General features: G+C 37.2%; 1 protein-coding gene across 1 annotated transcript in view; it reads right to left on the reverse strand.

Moving 5' to 3' along the window:
* Positions 1-270: 270 nt before the first annotated feature.
* The window catches only part of LOC121370221 (24-hydroxycholesterol 7-alpha-hydroxylase-like), a 28,469-nt gene continuing 12,442 nt past the window's right edge, over positions 271-16,297 (reverse strand). Inside the window, exons 6-13 of the mRNA XM_041495342.1 lie at positions 11,957-12,047; positions 10,929-11,024; positions 8,019-8,115; positions 5,332-5,447; positions 4,984-5,079; positions 2,925-3,013; positions 2,293-2,380; positions 271-1,376 (exon numbers count right to left, since the gene is read on the reverse strand). Coding sequence (XP_041351276.1) covers positions 1,302-1,376; positions 2,293-2,380; positions 2,925-3,013; positions 4,984-5,079; positions 5,332-5,447; positions 8,019-8,115; positions 10,929-11,024; positions 11,957-12,047 — 748 coding nt within the window. The 3' untranslated portion in view covers positions 271-1,301. The remainder of the gene's footprint in view (positions 1,377-2,292; positions 2,381-2,924; positions 3,014-4,983; positions 5,080-5,331; positions 5,448-8,018; positions 8,116-10,928; positions 11,025-11,956; positions 12,048-16,297) is intronic.

Genomic DNA, 16,297 nt, shown 5'->3' on the forward strand with positions numbered 1-16,297 from the left:
GAGCATAAAATCTTGATCTAAAATACTCCCGACCGTGACTTACAAATTTGATCAGACCCTTAGCCTTTCACAGATTATGTAACAATAATTTGTGCACAGTATAAATAAAACACCCCATCATGCAATATTATGCAGTTTTTTGTTCTTGAATGCATTACAAGTTTGATGAATACTAATAAAAAATTACTTGTTTTATTGTCATTTCAATGGCAAAAATGTATTCTTTTCAGCTGTCCGCCATCTTTGTTTGGCCTGTGCTGGGACCAGTCTTTCATATAGCAAGTTTAAGATACAAAACAGTGTTTTTTCTTCAAACAAGTATTATATTTCTAATATTATTGTTTTGTTGGGAGGGTGCATTAAACTGTAAAGCAATGCCATAAATAAATTAAGCTATTAGTAACATTATCGACTGAAAAAACAACATGAATTTCAGGATGATAATTACTCCCACTATTGTCACATGATCATACCATATACAGTGAACAGCTGCAGTCACGAACTGCATGATCTTTTGTTTGTGTGTGTGTGTGGTGAGGCATTAAACATGCCTCAATGATTTTACTTTTTGCTGTCCAGTGAATAAATTAATTACTTATGTGCAGTGATATGTTGTTACAGCTTGAATTATTTATTTTCCTGCTATGCTTTATCAATTCTAAATTATTTTTCACGGCATGGTAGATGTTAGCATTGCCTCATTGATGATTGATTGCAATCGCGATTACCGTGTTTGTAATAATTAAAGGGAAAACAAATGTAATGAACAAGAAAAGCACATGTCTATTTGTTGACAATATTATTGAAATCGATACAACATACAGCTGGACAAAAGATGACTTCGGCGTATACACAAGGCCGATGATTTTGTACTGGATATTTAGGGTCAAACAAAGAGGTCGGCTTATCCAAGGAGTTGGCTAATACATGGCAATATACGGTACATGAAAGGGGTACAGAAAACAATTTACTAGCTTAAAGAGTCTGAAAAATGCAGTTTTAAAACCATCCAGTTGATAAGAAAATATCACTCTATAGTCCAACTAATAACAGTAGATATAAATGACTTATGCTAGTCTCTGACTACCAATTGCCAACATGAAGTTGGCCAACATTCTGCTGTCACGACTTCAATGACTGTCCAGCTCGTACAACTCAATTCTCACAGTATGACCCATTAGCTGTTAATCTGAGTGCATCTATCTTAACTGGAGTTAAGGAAATTACAATGGAACGGTTGAGTTTGCCAACTTTGTCGTAACAATTGACAGTCTGAACCTAGCATAACTAACTGTTTTGTGTTACACAAGTCTGTTGGACAACTGGAAGTCACACCGACCCATTGGCTGCTGAGTTCCCACGACATGCAGAGTGCTCTGGAAGTAGAAATAACATCATCTACACATCGGTCAATACACAGCGCTGGAATTACACCCGATTTAAAATGTGTGTTGATGATTAGTTACAGAGTTCAAGCTAGACAAGTTTTGCTTAGTTTAACAACACCACTAGAGCACATTGATTTATTAAGCATTGGCTATTGGATGTGTAATATTTGTTTACATAGTCTAAGAGAGAAAACCCTTTACATTTTTTTCACAAACAGCAATGGATCTTTTATATTGGTAGTACATCTTCACGTAAGAGATAAATTTTACTTGTAGAATACAGGAAATTACATTTCAGAACACCTAGTTTTCAAAATGTTACCGGGGAGTACACCCTCAAACCCCCTGGAAACTTTGCTTTGTGCCCTCAATCTCAGTCATCAACCCCAATGTTTACTTGCTTCCGGTGTGCCTGGACTATATCATGTTTTGTAATGAAAATAATACTTTTCTTTTAAATAAAGTGTTGTTTCATAAGGTGCACAGTGGGAAAATGTGTAATGATTTATATTTCTTTTACAATAATAATACTTAAAATTTTACTTCAATCATTTGCTGACCACGTGGTTATTACCTATTTTCTATAATACTGATGATGTAATGATTTTAATTCCGAGAAATCTAAGGCAAAGTGGGTTTTGCCCTTGCACTTAAACAAAGCAAACACAATTTAGTGGTCATTATTTCAGCCCCTAGCTACTGGTTTGTAGAGAAAATGTTATATAATATTACTTAAATATTTGATACTAATTTGTTATCAATTAGGGTATATGTAGCCAATCATTAAAATGCAACTTGCTATTTATATTGCTTATTTCAACCAATACATGGTATGTTTTTGACTGGGCAAACTGTACATGTAAGAATTAAGAGAAGTAGAAATCAGGTGAACACCGCCACTCACTGGTTGAGGTACGGGGCTCAGCAGTTTGCAGTCAAAGCGTTGCAGAAACAAGGCAACAAACATGTGCATCTCAAGAAGAGCAAACCACCTGAAACAACAAACGTTTTAACAAAACAATCACTTAAAGCTCACAATATATCAGGCATGGATTCAGGTGGGGGCCCCAAGGAGCCCCCCCCTCCCCCCCAACCAAACAATATACATTAAGAATACACCAAAAATGCAAACTGATCCCTACCATCTTTCAAAAGTAAGAACGGTTTTTGGAACCCCTCTATTAAAAAATTCTAGACACGTGCCTGTATATAACATAATATGTTAAATAAAAGACAATACATTGTCACTTGGTCTAGACGGACCACACCTGATTAGTAGGACAGAATCTTTTAGATACCCTTTACACACAGGACAGCACATACCCACATGTTATGAATGTTACTGGTTGAAGTGGGTGCACTGATGCTAATCTCACCAGCATCATGTTGAGGTGGAGACCCAATGCACTGCAGTGATGAATCAATGTGTCATAAGTGCGTAAACCTAGTGACAGAAAGTCACAGCTGTCACACTGGGTAATGTTGGCAGACTAAAGGATGAAACATAATACGTGAAGGACAACAAGAATACATTACCTGCCTGGACACTGGTAACGGCCCCCTCCAAATCCTATAAAGCCTGGAGGAAACAGATTTTTATCAAGGTCTTCTTTGTTCCATCGTTCCTGGAAAAAACAAGCATTCATATGAGTACTCCTAATGCAATAGATGGCCTCTACCCGGCTAAACACATTGGTGTATCTCCTAAGTTCAAGAGCCATAACTCTTTGAAAAATGAGTAAATCCCCATCACATTCCAACTCAATCTGTAACATTGTGTACATGATAAAGCTGTACACAATTTCAGATCAACATCTTCAGGCATTGTGAAAAATACATCTGGAAAACTATATGTGAGACAGACGGATGGATAGACAGACAGACAGAAGGATGGAGATGAACACTACAGTCCCCTCTGATTGGACTGGTGAGGGACTACAAATACATACATACTAAAATAGTCATTCAACAGTTAAGAATGAATACATCCTATAAGTACCTAGTAGCATGTATGGGTGTGAATGAAGTCACTGTTAAATAACACATAATGGATTGAATGGATTGGTTTAATGTTATGGGCTGCGATGAATTTAGTGATGAATGAAGTCACTGTTAAATAACACATACTGGATTGAATGGATTGGTTTAATGTTGTGGACTGTGATGAATTTAGTGATGAATGAAGTCACTGTTAAATAACACATACTGGATTGAATGGTTTGGTTTAATGTTGTGGACTGTGATGAATTTAGTGATGAATGAAGTCACTGTTAAATAACACATACTGGATTGAATGGATTGGTTTAATGTTGTGGACTGTGATGAATTTAGTGATGAATGAAGTCACTGTTAAATAACACATACTGGATTGAATGGATTGGTTTAATGTTGTGGACTGTGATGAATTTAGTGATGAATGAAGTCACTGTTAAATAACACATACTGGATTGAATGGATTGGTTTAATGTTGTGGACTGTGATGAATTTAGTGATGAATGAAGTCACTGTTAAATAACACATACTGGATTGAATGGATTGGTTTAATGTTATGGGCTGCGATGAATTTAGTGATGAATGAAGTCACTGTTAAATAACACATACTGGATTGAATGGCTTGGTTTAATGTGGGCTGTGATGAATTTAGTGATGTATGAAGTCACTGTTAAATAACACATACTGGATTGAATGGCTTTGTTAATGGTGTGGGCTGTGATGAATTTAGTGATGAATGAAGTCACTGTTAAATAACACATACTGGATTGAATGGCTTGGTTTAATGTTATGGGCTGTGATGAATGAAGTCACTGTTAAATAAAACATACTGAATTGAATGGCTTGGTTTAATGGTGTGGACTGAGATGAATTTAGTGATGAATGAAGTCACTGTTAAATAAAACATACTGGATTGAATGGCTTGGTTTAATGTTGTGGACTGTGATGAATTTAGTGATGAAAAGACAATGAAGCCACATACTAGGGACTTTCCCTGTAAATAAACAGCTGTGGTAATTTTAATGTGCATTTTTGAGGGGATTAAAAAAAGTCAGTTGAATAAAATCATGGGCTAGGCTTGTTTGGTCTAGGATCAGCTTGGCACTAATACAGCAGGAGGAGCGGAGTGGACAAAATTGCGTCACATATTGTCACAAATTTCAAAACCAATGTTTTCTATTGCAAAATAAGTTTCTGTTGCAAAATAAGTTTTTTGGACAAATAAATTATTGTCCTCTTTGTTGTCTGGCACAATTAGTAGTCAGCCGTTGTCACGGAAAAGGGCGCCGAGAGTCTCATACCTACTTGGGTATTGAGGAGTATGTCAGCTACTAGAGGTGTGAATTCCTCCTGTGTACCGTCATGTTTCACATGTTTTAATACAGTGGACAGCAGATGGCCACACAGCCAATTAAAGTGAAATGCTAATTGATTTAAGGCACAGACCGATGTCAACGTGCTTAGTTACACACTTAAGGAATAGCTGGTGGCTACATATTATGCCTCATGGAAAAACCTTGATATTGGACTGAAAGTATTGGGATCATGGAAGTATTTTGGGCTGTGATGGGTTTAGTATTAAACAGGTGATCAAGTGACATACCGGATTGAAAGTATTGGGATCATGGAAGTATTTAGGGTTCCGATGAGTCCAGTAGGGGGACACCATCACAATGTCACCCTCAGGGATCTTGTAGCCCTGAAAAAAAAAAAGAATAATAAAAAAAACAAAAAAGAAGAGTATTAATACTGATAACATAATTTGCTATATGCATGCTAATGTAAAACAACAAGACAAAGTAGTAACTAGTATTGTGATGTAATGCCAGTTCAGCAAATCAAATATCAAATAGAATTTGTTTCAATTCCAAATTGTAAGATTCTAAAACGAGTTTGTAGACTGCTTTGAGCAATACAAGTGTTAGTACTGACTTGCCGCTCTAAACTATACCTTGACTGTGAATCCCTTGACCACCTTTCTTACAACCACTCCAGGTGACCGCATGCGAATTGATTCAAGAATACACATTTTCAAATATGGCATTTCTCGCAACACTTCTTCAGTAACTGAAAAGAAATTAAATTTGGCAAGAAAGTCATTAAAATATTCTGTGTCCTATTAACACATTAAATTTTGAAAGTCAGCTAACCAAACTATCTAATTAGGGCCTGGTGCAAATAAGAGGAATAATACTTGAAGCCAGTATTGGGGCACTGATAAAAATATCAGTGATGGAAATATATTATTCTTCTTGATATTATCTACATCCCAAACCTACAGACTAAACATGTTTCACATTTCAGAAGAATCGGTCAACAACTAGCAGAATTATCAACATGAACGTCTTCATAAACTGCACCAAATATCACTATTTTTGCACGACGCACTCATAAAAGATTATTACTAATATTAGTGTTTTCATTTATAAAGCAATAGAATACAAATATTCATGATATAAATCACATACCTAACTTGAACAAATGTTTTATTACCATGACAACAACTTATAAAGGGATATTTTGATGGTATTTTCAGTTAAAATTGTCAAATTAAGCCAAAATTCACTAAATTGCTTATTTCTAACATTTATGGATCGGTACTTGAGAATTGAGAAGATATAATAAAGAAAAAGGCTTTATTGGATAATACTGGTCATAGACTACAATTCCCCAACATTACTAACCATCTTCTGTACATAACACTTGCACTTGTATCCTAAATTGTACCTGCTAAATGTGTCCCAACCATAACGGTACAATTTCCAATCTGCATTATGCCTCCTGCATGTAATATTATGTGGCTATATGTGTTCATTTTAATTTCTCAGCTTTCCTTAATGCATGTTACCATCGTTTTATTTTAGAGGCTCAGCTTTCTCAAGATATTACTTGTAAAGCATGTCGAAATCTACCTGTCCCAACCATAACGAAATATGTCCCAACCATAATGAATATATATTACTAATAAACATCAAGCTTGATGGCATGCAAATAAAACTTTTTTGCTAAAATAAAACATGTACCCCATCCAAAAATAGGTGATTTGTGCATGTTTAAAGAAAAAAAAATTGGTGTCAAATGTTACACCTTATTTGCATCAGGCCTTAGGAAACCTTTTTGGCCCCTGGTTACCAAATCTGGTAAAAATGGATAACATTTAATATGATTTATATCTCTAACTGGTGTAAACTACGCTAACATGACTAATAAAAATGGATAACATTTAATATGATTTATATCTCTAACTGGTGTAAAGCCCAGTTTTCACTTGAACGATTTTTCGTACAACTGCGGTGCGACTAAAAGATTGTACAGCCGTGCGATTCCCGTATGAATTACCTAGGTCCCCCCCCCCCCCCCCCGGCGCAGTCTCACTTGTGCAACTGCCATGCGACTGCCTTTCTGCACCGAGCTCGCATACGCTCGCATGAGATTTGCACAGGTTGCACGGAAGTCTGATGGATGTCGCACGGGAGTCGCAGGGGGTCCGCTGGGAGTCGCACATCTCGGCTCCCTTAAGACTCACTTACGACTCCCGTGCGACCTATCATACTGCCGTGCGACTGCTTTGCAACCTCTATGCGACCAATACGAACTGTGCGAACCTAGAGACAGCCGTACGATAATTTTAAACATTTGAAAAATGTCGCACCGGCATGCGACATGTTCGAAATACACACGACACCCCTACAACGTGTGCGAATCATCAACATACTGCCGTGCAACTCCCGCACGCCCTGTACGATTTGGTGGTCGCAAGGAATTCGTGTAGAAAATCGTTCAAGTGAGAACAGGGTTTAAACTAGGCTAACATGACAGTATTCTACACAATGGAACATTGTTCATACAGGACTGACTTTATTCTTTTAGAGGGTTGGTACAATGGAAACTGAGAATTAAAACCCATTTTTATCTGTCTTAAAATAAACATCATATATAATAATATGTCATAATTATTATTATACTTTATCATAAAAAATTTATGAAATGTTTGGTGTACTTGGAGACTGGTGTTACTGTTAAACTGTATTTCGTCAACCTCTTAGGATAATTGCCTAAATACGTTTTAGAGCTTTTGAGACCAATGGAACAGAAATTAATTCTTAAAAGATTATTTCAACAAAAACAAGAAGAACATTCGTTATTCTTATGCTTGTTCAAATAATTTTTAAAGAATTAATTTTTGTTCGGACAAAAATAAGTTTTTTCAATTGCTCTAAAAATGAGTAAGGCATATATGCTATGATGCTCTAAAAATGAGTAAGGCATATGTGCTATGATGCTCTAAAAATGAGTAAGGCATATACATGTATGCTATGAGGCTGACAATTTATTCCTTTGGCACATTTTACTTAATACTGAGAATTTTGACAGTCTACCACCATGACAGATGTCTAACAGCAAATATCAACAAGACATAGTATGTAAGAGTGTTTGATTAAAAACTCAACAACACACATGTAAGAGTGTTTGATTAAAAACTCAAGAACACACATGTAAGAGTGTTTGATTAAAAACTCAACAACACACATGTAAGAGTGTTTGAATAAAAACTCAACAGCACACATGTAAGAGTGTTTGATTAAAAACTCAACAACACACATGTAATCATGTTTGATTAAAATATTAAAAACTCACTGTGGGTTGATTTTCCGAGAACTGTGTCTACTTCTGACCGAGCTTTCTTCATCACATCCTTGTTGTTCATCATGAAGGCCAGGGTCCAAAACGTGATCTACATCACAGGTTTAACAGTGAATCAAGCATGTATGTAATGTACATATATGATATTGAAGTTAAAAACGTGATCTACATCACAGGTTTAACAGTGAATCAAGCATGTATGTAATGTACATATATGATATTGAAGTTAAAAACGTGATCTACTTCACAGGTTTAACAGTGAATCAAGCATGTATGTAATGTACATATATGATATTGAAGTTAAAAACGTGATCTACATCACAGGTTTAACAGTGAATCAAGCATGTATGTAATGTACATATGATATTGAAGTTAAAAACGTGATCTACATCACAGGTTTAACAGTGAATCAAGCATGTATGTAATGTACATATGATATTGAAGTTAAAAACGTGATCTACATCACAGGTTTAACAGTGAATCAAGCATGTATGTAATGTACATATGATATTGAAGTTAAAAATGTGATCTACATCACAGGTTTACACGTGAATCAAACATGTATGTAATGTACATATGATATTGAAGTTAAAAACGTGATCTACATCACAGGTTTAACAGTGAATCAAGCATGTATGTAATATAACCGGCCTTGGTGGCGCCGTGGTTAGGCCATCGGTCTACAGGCTGGTAGGTACTGGGTTCGGATCCCAGTCGAGGCATGGGATTTTTAATCCAGATACCGACTCCAAACCCTGAGTGAGTGCTCTGCAAGGCTCAATGGGTAGGTGTAAGCCACTTGCACCGACCAGTGATCCATAACTGGTTCAACAAAGGCCATGGTTTGCACTATCCTGTCTGTGGGAAGCGCAAATAAAAGATCCCTTGCTGCCTGTCATAAAAGAATAGCCTATGTGGCGACAGCAGGTTTCCTCTAAAAAACAGTGTCAGAATGACCATATGTTTGACGTCTCCAATAGCCGATGATAAGATAAAAAAATCAATGTGCTCTAGTGGCGTCGTTAAATAAAACAAACTTTTACTTTTTTGTATGTAATATACATATGATATTGAAGTTAAAAAACGTGATCTACATCACAGGTTTAACAGTGAATCAAGCATGTATGTAATGTACATATGATACTGAAGTTAAAAACGAGATCTACATCACAGGTTTAACAGTGAATCAAGCATGTATGTAATGTACATATGATATTGAAGTTAAAAACGTGATCTACATCACAGGTTTAACAGTGAATCAAACTGTAGAAAACTTTCTATGAATACTTAACCCGACCTCGGACATATGGCATTTCCTCCCTAGTCCCGTGGACGGACTCCGACATATGGAATTTCCTCCCTATGTCCAGTGGACTGACTCAGACATATGGCATTTCCTCCCTAGTCCCGTGGATGGACTCGGACATAAGGCATTTTCTCCCTAGTCCAGTGGACTCACTCGGACGTATAGCATTTTCTCCCTAGTCCCATGGACGGACTCGGACGTATGGCATTTCCTCCCTAGTCCCGTGAACTGACTAGAACATATGGCATTTCCTCCCTAGTCCCGTGGACTGACTCGGACATATGGCATTTCCTCCCTAGTCCCGTGGACTGACTTGGACGTATGACATTTCCTCCCTAGTCCCGCGGACAGACTCAGACATTTGGCATTTCCTCCCTAGTCCCGTGGACAGACTCGGACATATGGCATTTCCTCCCTAGTCCCGTGGACCGATTCGGACATATGGCATTTTCTCCCTAGTCCCGTGGACTCACTCGGACATATGGCATTTTCTCCCTAGTCCCATGAACGGACTCGGACGTATGGCATTTCCTCCCTAGTCCCGTGGACGGACTCGGACATATGGCATTTCCTCCCTAGTCCCGTGGATGGACTCGGATGTATGGCATTTCCTCCCTAGTCCCGTGGACTGACTTGGACGTATGGCATTTCCTCCCTAGTCCCGCAGACTGACTCGGACATATGGCATTTCCTCCCTAGTCCTGCAGACTGACTCGGACATATGGCATTTCCTCCCTAGTCACGCGGACGGACTCAGACATTTGGCATTTCCTCCCTAGTCTCGTGGACTGACTCGGACATATGGCATTTTCTCCCTAGTCCCATGGACGGACTCGGACATATGGCATTTCTCTTTGTGTATTATTTAATTGTGCATAATACAATATCTTATAGAGTAGGTAACAATGTTCCTGAAGCATTCAGAGCAGAACAAAATTATCAAAAATGAATAGTTGTCAGACAGAATTAATTAAAATACTGTTTTGATTGTAAAATATTTTCCCCAGAACTAAAGGTTTCCTAACAACAGTATATCAGTGAATGATGATTATTAACTATCTCACTACTGGATTCATTTTTGACAAAAACCACTTTGACAGGGTACTAAGTTATAACTTTTACTCACTTATTTTCACTTAAATGTTTTATAAATACATAAAATAATGTTTATAAAGTTGTGTTTACTTAGGCGCATTTGTGGCCAGATGTCTAGTATTTATGTCCATTATTCCCAATAACTCTTTTTAATTAACTACGATTCATGTCCCAATATTTTGTGATTTTTGTTGTTGGTAAAACAGTCAAATTCATTATCAAATTAGCTGTCACAATCAGCTATCAATTCCTAAAAATGACCGCAACGTTCCGTACTTGATGTCAAGTGAAAATACTTGATGAAAACCACTTTTTCAACTCAAAATTTACAGGTATTTCTCCTGCAAAAACAAAAAAAACTCTTTATTATTTCCACCGAGTGTCATGTGAAAAACGGCAGGAAATCTGAATGTACTGTATGTAGTGTGTCGGCCTGCATGATATTGGACGAGGTATGTCGCCTGCAATAGTGAGAAGGTTAAAGTTAACACTGAACATCTTACAGGAATTGCATTAGCCAGTGAGGCCCAGAGCAGGAGCATGCTGTAGTTGGGGGCGTGGCGTCGATCAACAAGGCCAATCAGATGTTGCTGTAGGGTCTGAAATACACCAATAAATAAAAACAAATAACCAGCTGTGGATCACTGGACAGGTTGATAATGTATTAATGGCTCTGGTGATGTCAGTGATCGATTATAATGTATTAATGGCTCTGGTGATGTCAGTGATCGATTATAATGTATTAATGGCTCTGGTGATGTCAGTGATCGATTATAATGTATTAATGGCTCTGGTGATGTCAGTGATCGATTATAATGTATTAATGGCTCTGGTGATGTCAGTGATCGATTATAATGTATTAATGGCTCTGGTGATGTCAGTGATCGATTATAATGTATTAATGGCTCTGGTGATGTCAGTGATCGATTATAATCGAAAACTGACCCGTCTGGCTCTACCTATAGTCTGTCCCATCCTCCTATAAAAATGTTTTTTGTAAATAATTTCAATTTACTTTGACGTAAGAAGAAAAGTAAAAGTGTTTTGAAATTATTATTTTTTTAAACTATTTTTGTGTGCAATTTAGAAAACAATCGGAGGAAATTTCATAGTATGAAAAAAGGGTTTTCCTGTGGGAAGGACTATAGTATGGACTGATCGATTATAAAAATCTGTCACTGATTGGTGTGGGAAAATGTCAACTGTAATCGTTCCTTCAGTTTAGATGACATAACTAATGGAAATAAGTTGGTATTAGTGTTTGATTTTATGTATATATAAAGAAAAAATATATTAAATATTTGTTAAAGGTATATGGTTCTTATAATTCAAATCCTTATGGTCATATGATTGTGTAATCCAAAGTTGATCGGTTGGTGCAAACCGATTATAGCCGATGATCGGTGATGGAATTCCACTCAATTCCCAACACTAAACAGCCCACAAATGGCTTCTCCAAGGTCTAAACTAATGTACTACAAACACAGTAGCTGACTTACGATTAAAATACAACGTTTACTGACAAACAGACCTGCTTATCACCATTGTCTTGACACTTTTCAAGTCGCTTCACAACACCAGTAAAAAGTTTCAACAACCACTGCTTTGATGTACTCCAGTCTCTAAAAGAAACACAGTTAAAACAAGCATCACTTAAGGTTAGTGGTGTAACAAATAGAAATGTCATATGGAGGGGGATGGACACAATCTCTAGTGGAAGGGGCACACTGAGAGTGCAACCAAACTATTTATATAAAGTCCTTAAATAGGGGCAGGCAGTCTCAAGTGGTGATTACAAACTACACAGGTATCGAAATAAGTAAATACAGACCCGATCACTACACATTTATATTTCCACTGTTACTATACAATATGCTATACAGACCCGGTCACTACACATTTATATTTCCACTGTTACTATACAATATGCTATACAGACCCGGTCACTACACATTTATATTTCCACTGTTACAATACAATATGCTATACAGACCCGGTCACTACACATTTATATTTCCACTGTTACTATACAATATGCTATACAGACCCGGTCACTACACATTTATATTTCCACTGTTACTATACAATATGCTATACAGACCCGGTCACTACACATTTATATTTCCACTGTTACTATACAATATGCTATACAGACCCGATCACTACACATTTATATTTCCACTGTTACAATACAATATGCTATACAGACCCGGTCACTACACATTTATATTTCCACTGTTACAATACAATATGCTATACAGACCCGGTCACTTCACATTTATATTTCCACTGTTACAATACAATATGCTATACAGACCCGGTCACTTCACATTTATATTTCCACTGTTACAATACAATATGCTATACAGACCCGGTCACTTCACATTTATATTTCCACTGTTACAATACAATATGCTATACAGACCCGGTCACTACACATTTATATTTCCACTGTTACTATACAATATGCTATACAGACCCGGTCACTACACATTTATATTTCCACTGTTACTATACAATATGCTATACAGACCCGGTCACTACACATTTATATTTCCACTGTTACTATACAATATGCTATACAGACCCGGTCACTACACATTTATATTTCCACTGTTACTATACAATATGCTACACAGACCCGGTCACTACACATTTATATTTCCACTGTTACTATACAATATGCTACACAGACCCGGTCACTACACATTTATATTTCCACTGTTACTATACAATATGCTAGACAGACCCGATCACTACACATTTATATTTCCACTGTTACTATACAATATGCTACACAGACCCGGTTACTACACATTTATATTTCCACTGTTACTATACAATATGCTACACAAACCCGGTCACTACACATTTATATTTCCACTGTTACTATACAATATGCTACACAGACCCGGTCACTACACATTTATATTTCCACTGTTACTATACAATATGCTATACAGACCCGGTCACTACACATTTATATTTCCACTGTTACTATACAATATACTATACAGACACACTAATTAATACTTGGTTATTCAGTCATACCACTGTTCTCATTGTACTGTTACTGTATGTTACTTTAAATAGCACTCACTTGATAAAAAGGTAGGTGTAGGTTTAGTTTTTAGATTTTGTTCAAAAGGAAGTACAGTTCTCGACTTTTTTGATGTGTTGTACTCTCCAAATAACATGAACGACCATTGTCGACTTATTTCGATCCCTGACTACAGGCAAACGTCATCTCAAGGTGTATGATATAGCACAGTGGTGGAGTGTTTACTTACTTGAGGAAGAATGGTGGAAGTCGAGGAGTGTGATATAGCAGTGGTAGAGCGTTTACTTACTTGAGGAAGAATGGTGGAAGTCCAGGAGTGTGATATAGCACAGTGGTGGAGAGTTTACTTACTTGAGGAAGAATGGTGGAAGTCCAGGAGTGTGATATAGCACAGTGGTAGAGCGTTTACTTACTTGAGGAAGAATGGTGGAAGTCCAGGAGTGTGATATAGCACAGTGGTAGAGCGTTTACTTACTTGAGGAAGAATGGTGGAAGTCCAGGAGTGTGATATAGCACAGTGGTGGAGAGTTTACTTACTTGAGGAAGAATGGTGGAAATCAAGGAGTGTGATATAGCACAGTGGTAGAGCGTTTACTTACTTGAGGAAGAATGGTGGAAGTCAAGGAGTGTGATATAGCACAGTGGTAGAGCGTTTACTTACTTGTGGAAGAATGGTGGAAGTCCAGGAGTGTGATATAGCACAGTGGTGGAGAGTTTACTTACTTGTGGAAGAATGGTGGAAGTCCAGGAGTGTGATATAGCACAGTGGTGGAGAGTTTACTTACTTGTGGAAGAATGGTGGAAGTCCAGGAGTGTGATATAGCACAGTGGTGGAGAGTTTACTTACTTGAGGAAGAATGGTGGAAGTCCAGGAGTGTGATATAGCACAGTGGTGGAGTGTTTACTTACTTGAGGAAGAATGGTGGAAGTCCAGGAGTGTGATATAGCACAGTGGTGGAGAGTTTACTTACTTGAGGAAGAATGGTGGAAGTCCAGGAGTGTGATATAGCACAGTGGTGGAGCGTTTACTTACTTGAGGAAGAATGGTGGAAGTCCAGGAGTGTGATATAGCACAGTGGTGGAGAGTTTACTTACTTGAGGAAGAATGGTGGAAGTCCAGGAGTGTGATATAGCACAGTGGTAGAGCGTTTACTTACTTGAGGAAGAATGGTGGAAGTCCAGGAGTGTGATATAGCACAGTGGTAGAGCGTTTACTTACTTGAGGAAGAATGGTGGAAGTCAAGGAGTGTGATATAGCACAGTGGTGGAGAGTTTACTTACTTGAGGAAGAATGGTGGAAGTCCAGGAGTGTGATATAGCAGTGGTGGAGAGTTTACTTACTTGAGGAAGAATGGTGGAAGTCCAGGAGTGTGATATAGCACAGTGGTGGAGAGTTTACTTACTTGAGGAAGAATGGTGGAAGTCCAGGAGTGTGATATAGCACAGTGGTGGAGAGTTTACTTGAGGAAGAATGGTGGAAGTCCAGGAGTGTGATATAGCACAGTGGTAGAGCGTTTACTTACTTGAGGAAGAATGGTGGAAGTCCAGGAGTGTGATATAGCACAGTGGTAGAGCGTTTACTTACTTGAGGAAGAATGGTGGAAGTCAAGGAGTGTGATATAGCACAGTGGTGGAGAGTTTACTTACTTGAGGAAGAATGGTGGAAGTCCAGGAGTGTGATATAGCAGTGGTGGAGAGTTTACTTACTTGAGGAAGAATGCTGGAAGTCCAGGAGTGTGATATAGCACAGTGGTGGAGAGTTTACTTACTTGAGGAAGAATGGTGGAAGTCAAGAAGTGTGATATAGCACAGTGGTAGAGCCAGACCTGTCAACCTTTAGTCAAGAGAAAGCAGGAGGTGTGTGTTGAAAAAGCAGGAGATTTTGTCAAAAAGCAGGAGATTTTTTAAATTCACACAATTTAACCCAAAATCGCAAGATTTAAAAAAAACATTATTACAATAAGATATGAATACTTTATAATGTCATATATACTTCTTAACCTTAGATCTTGGCATTAAAAAAAAAAAAAATTAGTAATGTTTTTGTTTTTTTTAAAGTTTAAATATTATTATGATTTAATACATATTTTAAAAAAATAAATATTTTATCCAAAAATGTTAAGAACATGAACAAGAAATAATTTTTTTAATTAGTACATTTACAGTATTACACTTACAGCCTTACAGGTTGCGTTACATTATCATTTGTGGTTAGTGTACCTAACAATCTAATTAAAATTAGCTCCACTATTACATGTGGATCTAAAGACAGCCAGTTGGAGCTCATGTCCACCAATCAAAACCTTACTTGCAGAATCCTGCCAGTGATTTAAAACTAACAACACTGCGTAGTCCCCAATGTCCATGTAACATTTCGTCTGTAAATAATAATTTAAATATTGACCAATCACACTTCGCCTTTTATAACGTTATTTGGGAGCATACAAATTCTAAAAATATCGGGCGAGTCTATTTTAGTGGCCACAGTACAGCGAACCATACCAATACGTACGGGGTGGGTTATCAGTTTTCAATTTTACATTAAAAATTATTTATTTATTTATAAAATTAAAAAAAAACTAAATCAGTCTTCAGTTTTACATTACAAATTATTTATTTTATAAAATAAAACATGTTTTAAGGCATTCGTAATTCACACGAAACATGTCGTATACCCTCAGGATAATTCGGAATGTTTTCAAATTATTTTTAAATCACTGGCAGGATTCTGCAAGTAAGGTTTTGATTGGTGGACATGAGCTCCAACTGGCTGTCTTTAGATCCACATGTAATAGTGGAGCTAATTTTAAT

Source organism: Gigantopelta aegis, chromosome 4 (genome assembly GCF_016097555.1).
Source record: "Gigantopelta aegis isolate Gae_Host chromosome 4, Gae_host_genome, whole genome shotgun sequence".
Lineage (NCBI taxonomy): Eukaryota > Metazoa > Mollusca > Gastropoda > Neomphalida > Peltospiridae > Gigantopelta > Gigantopelta aegis.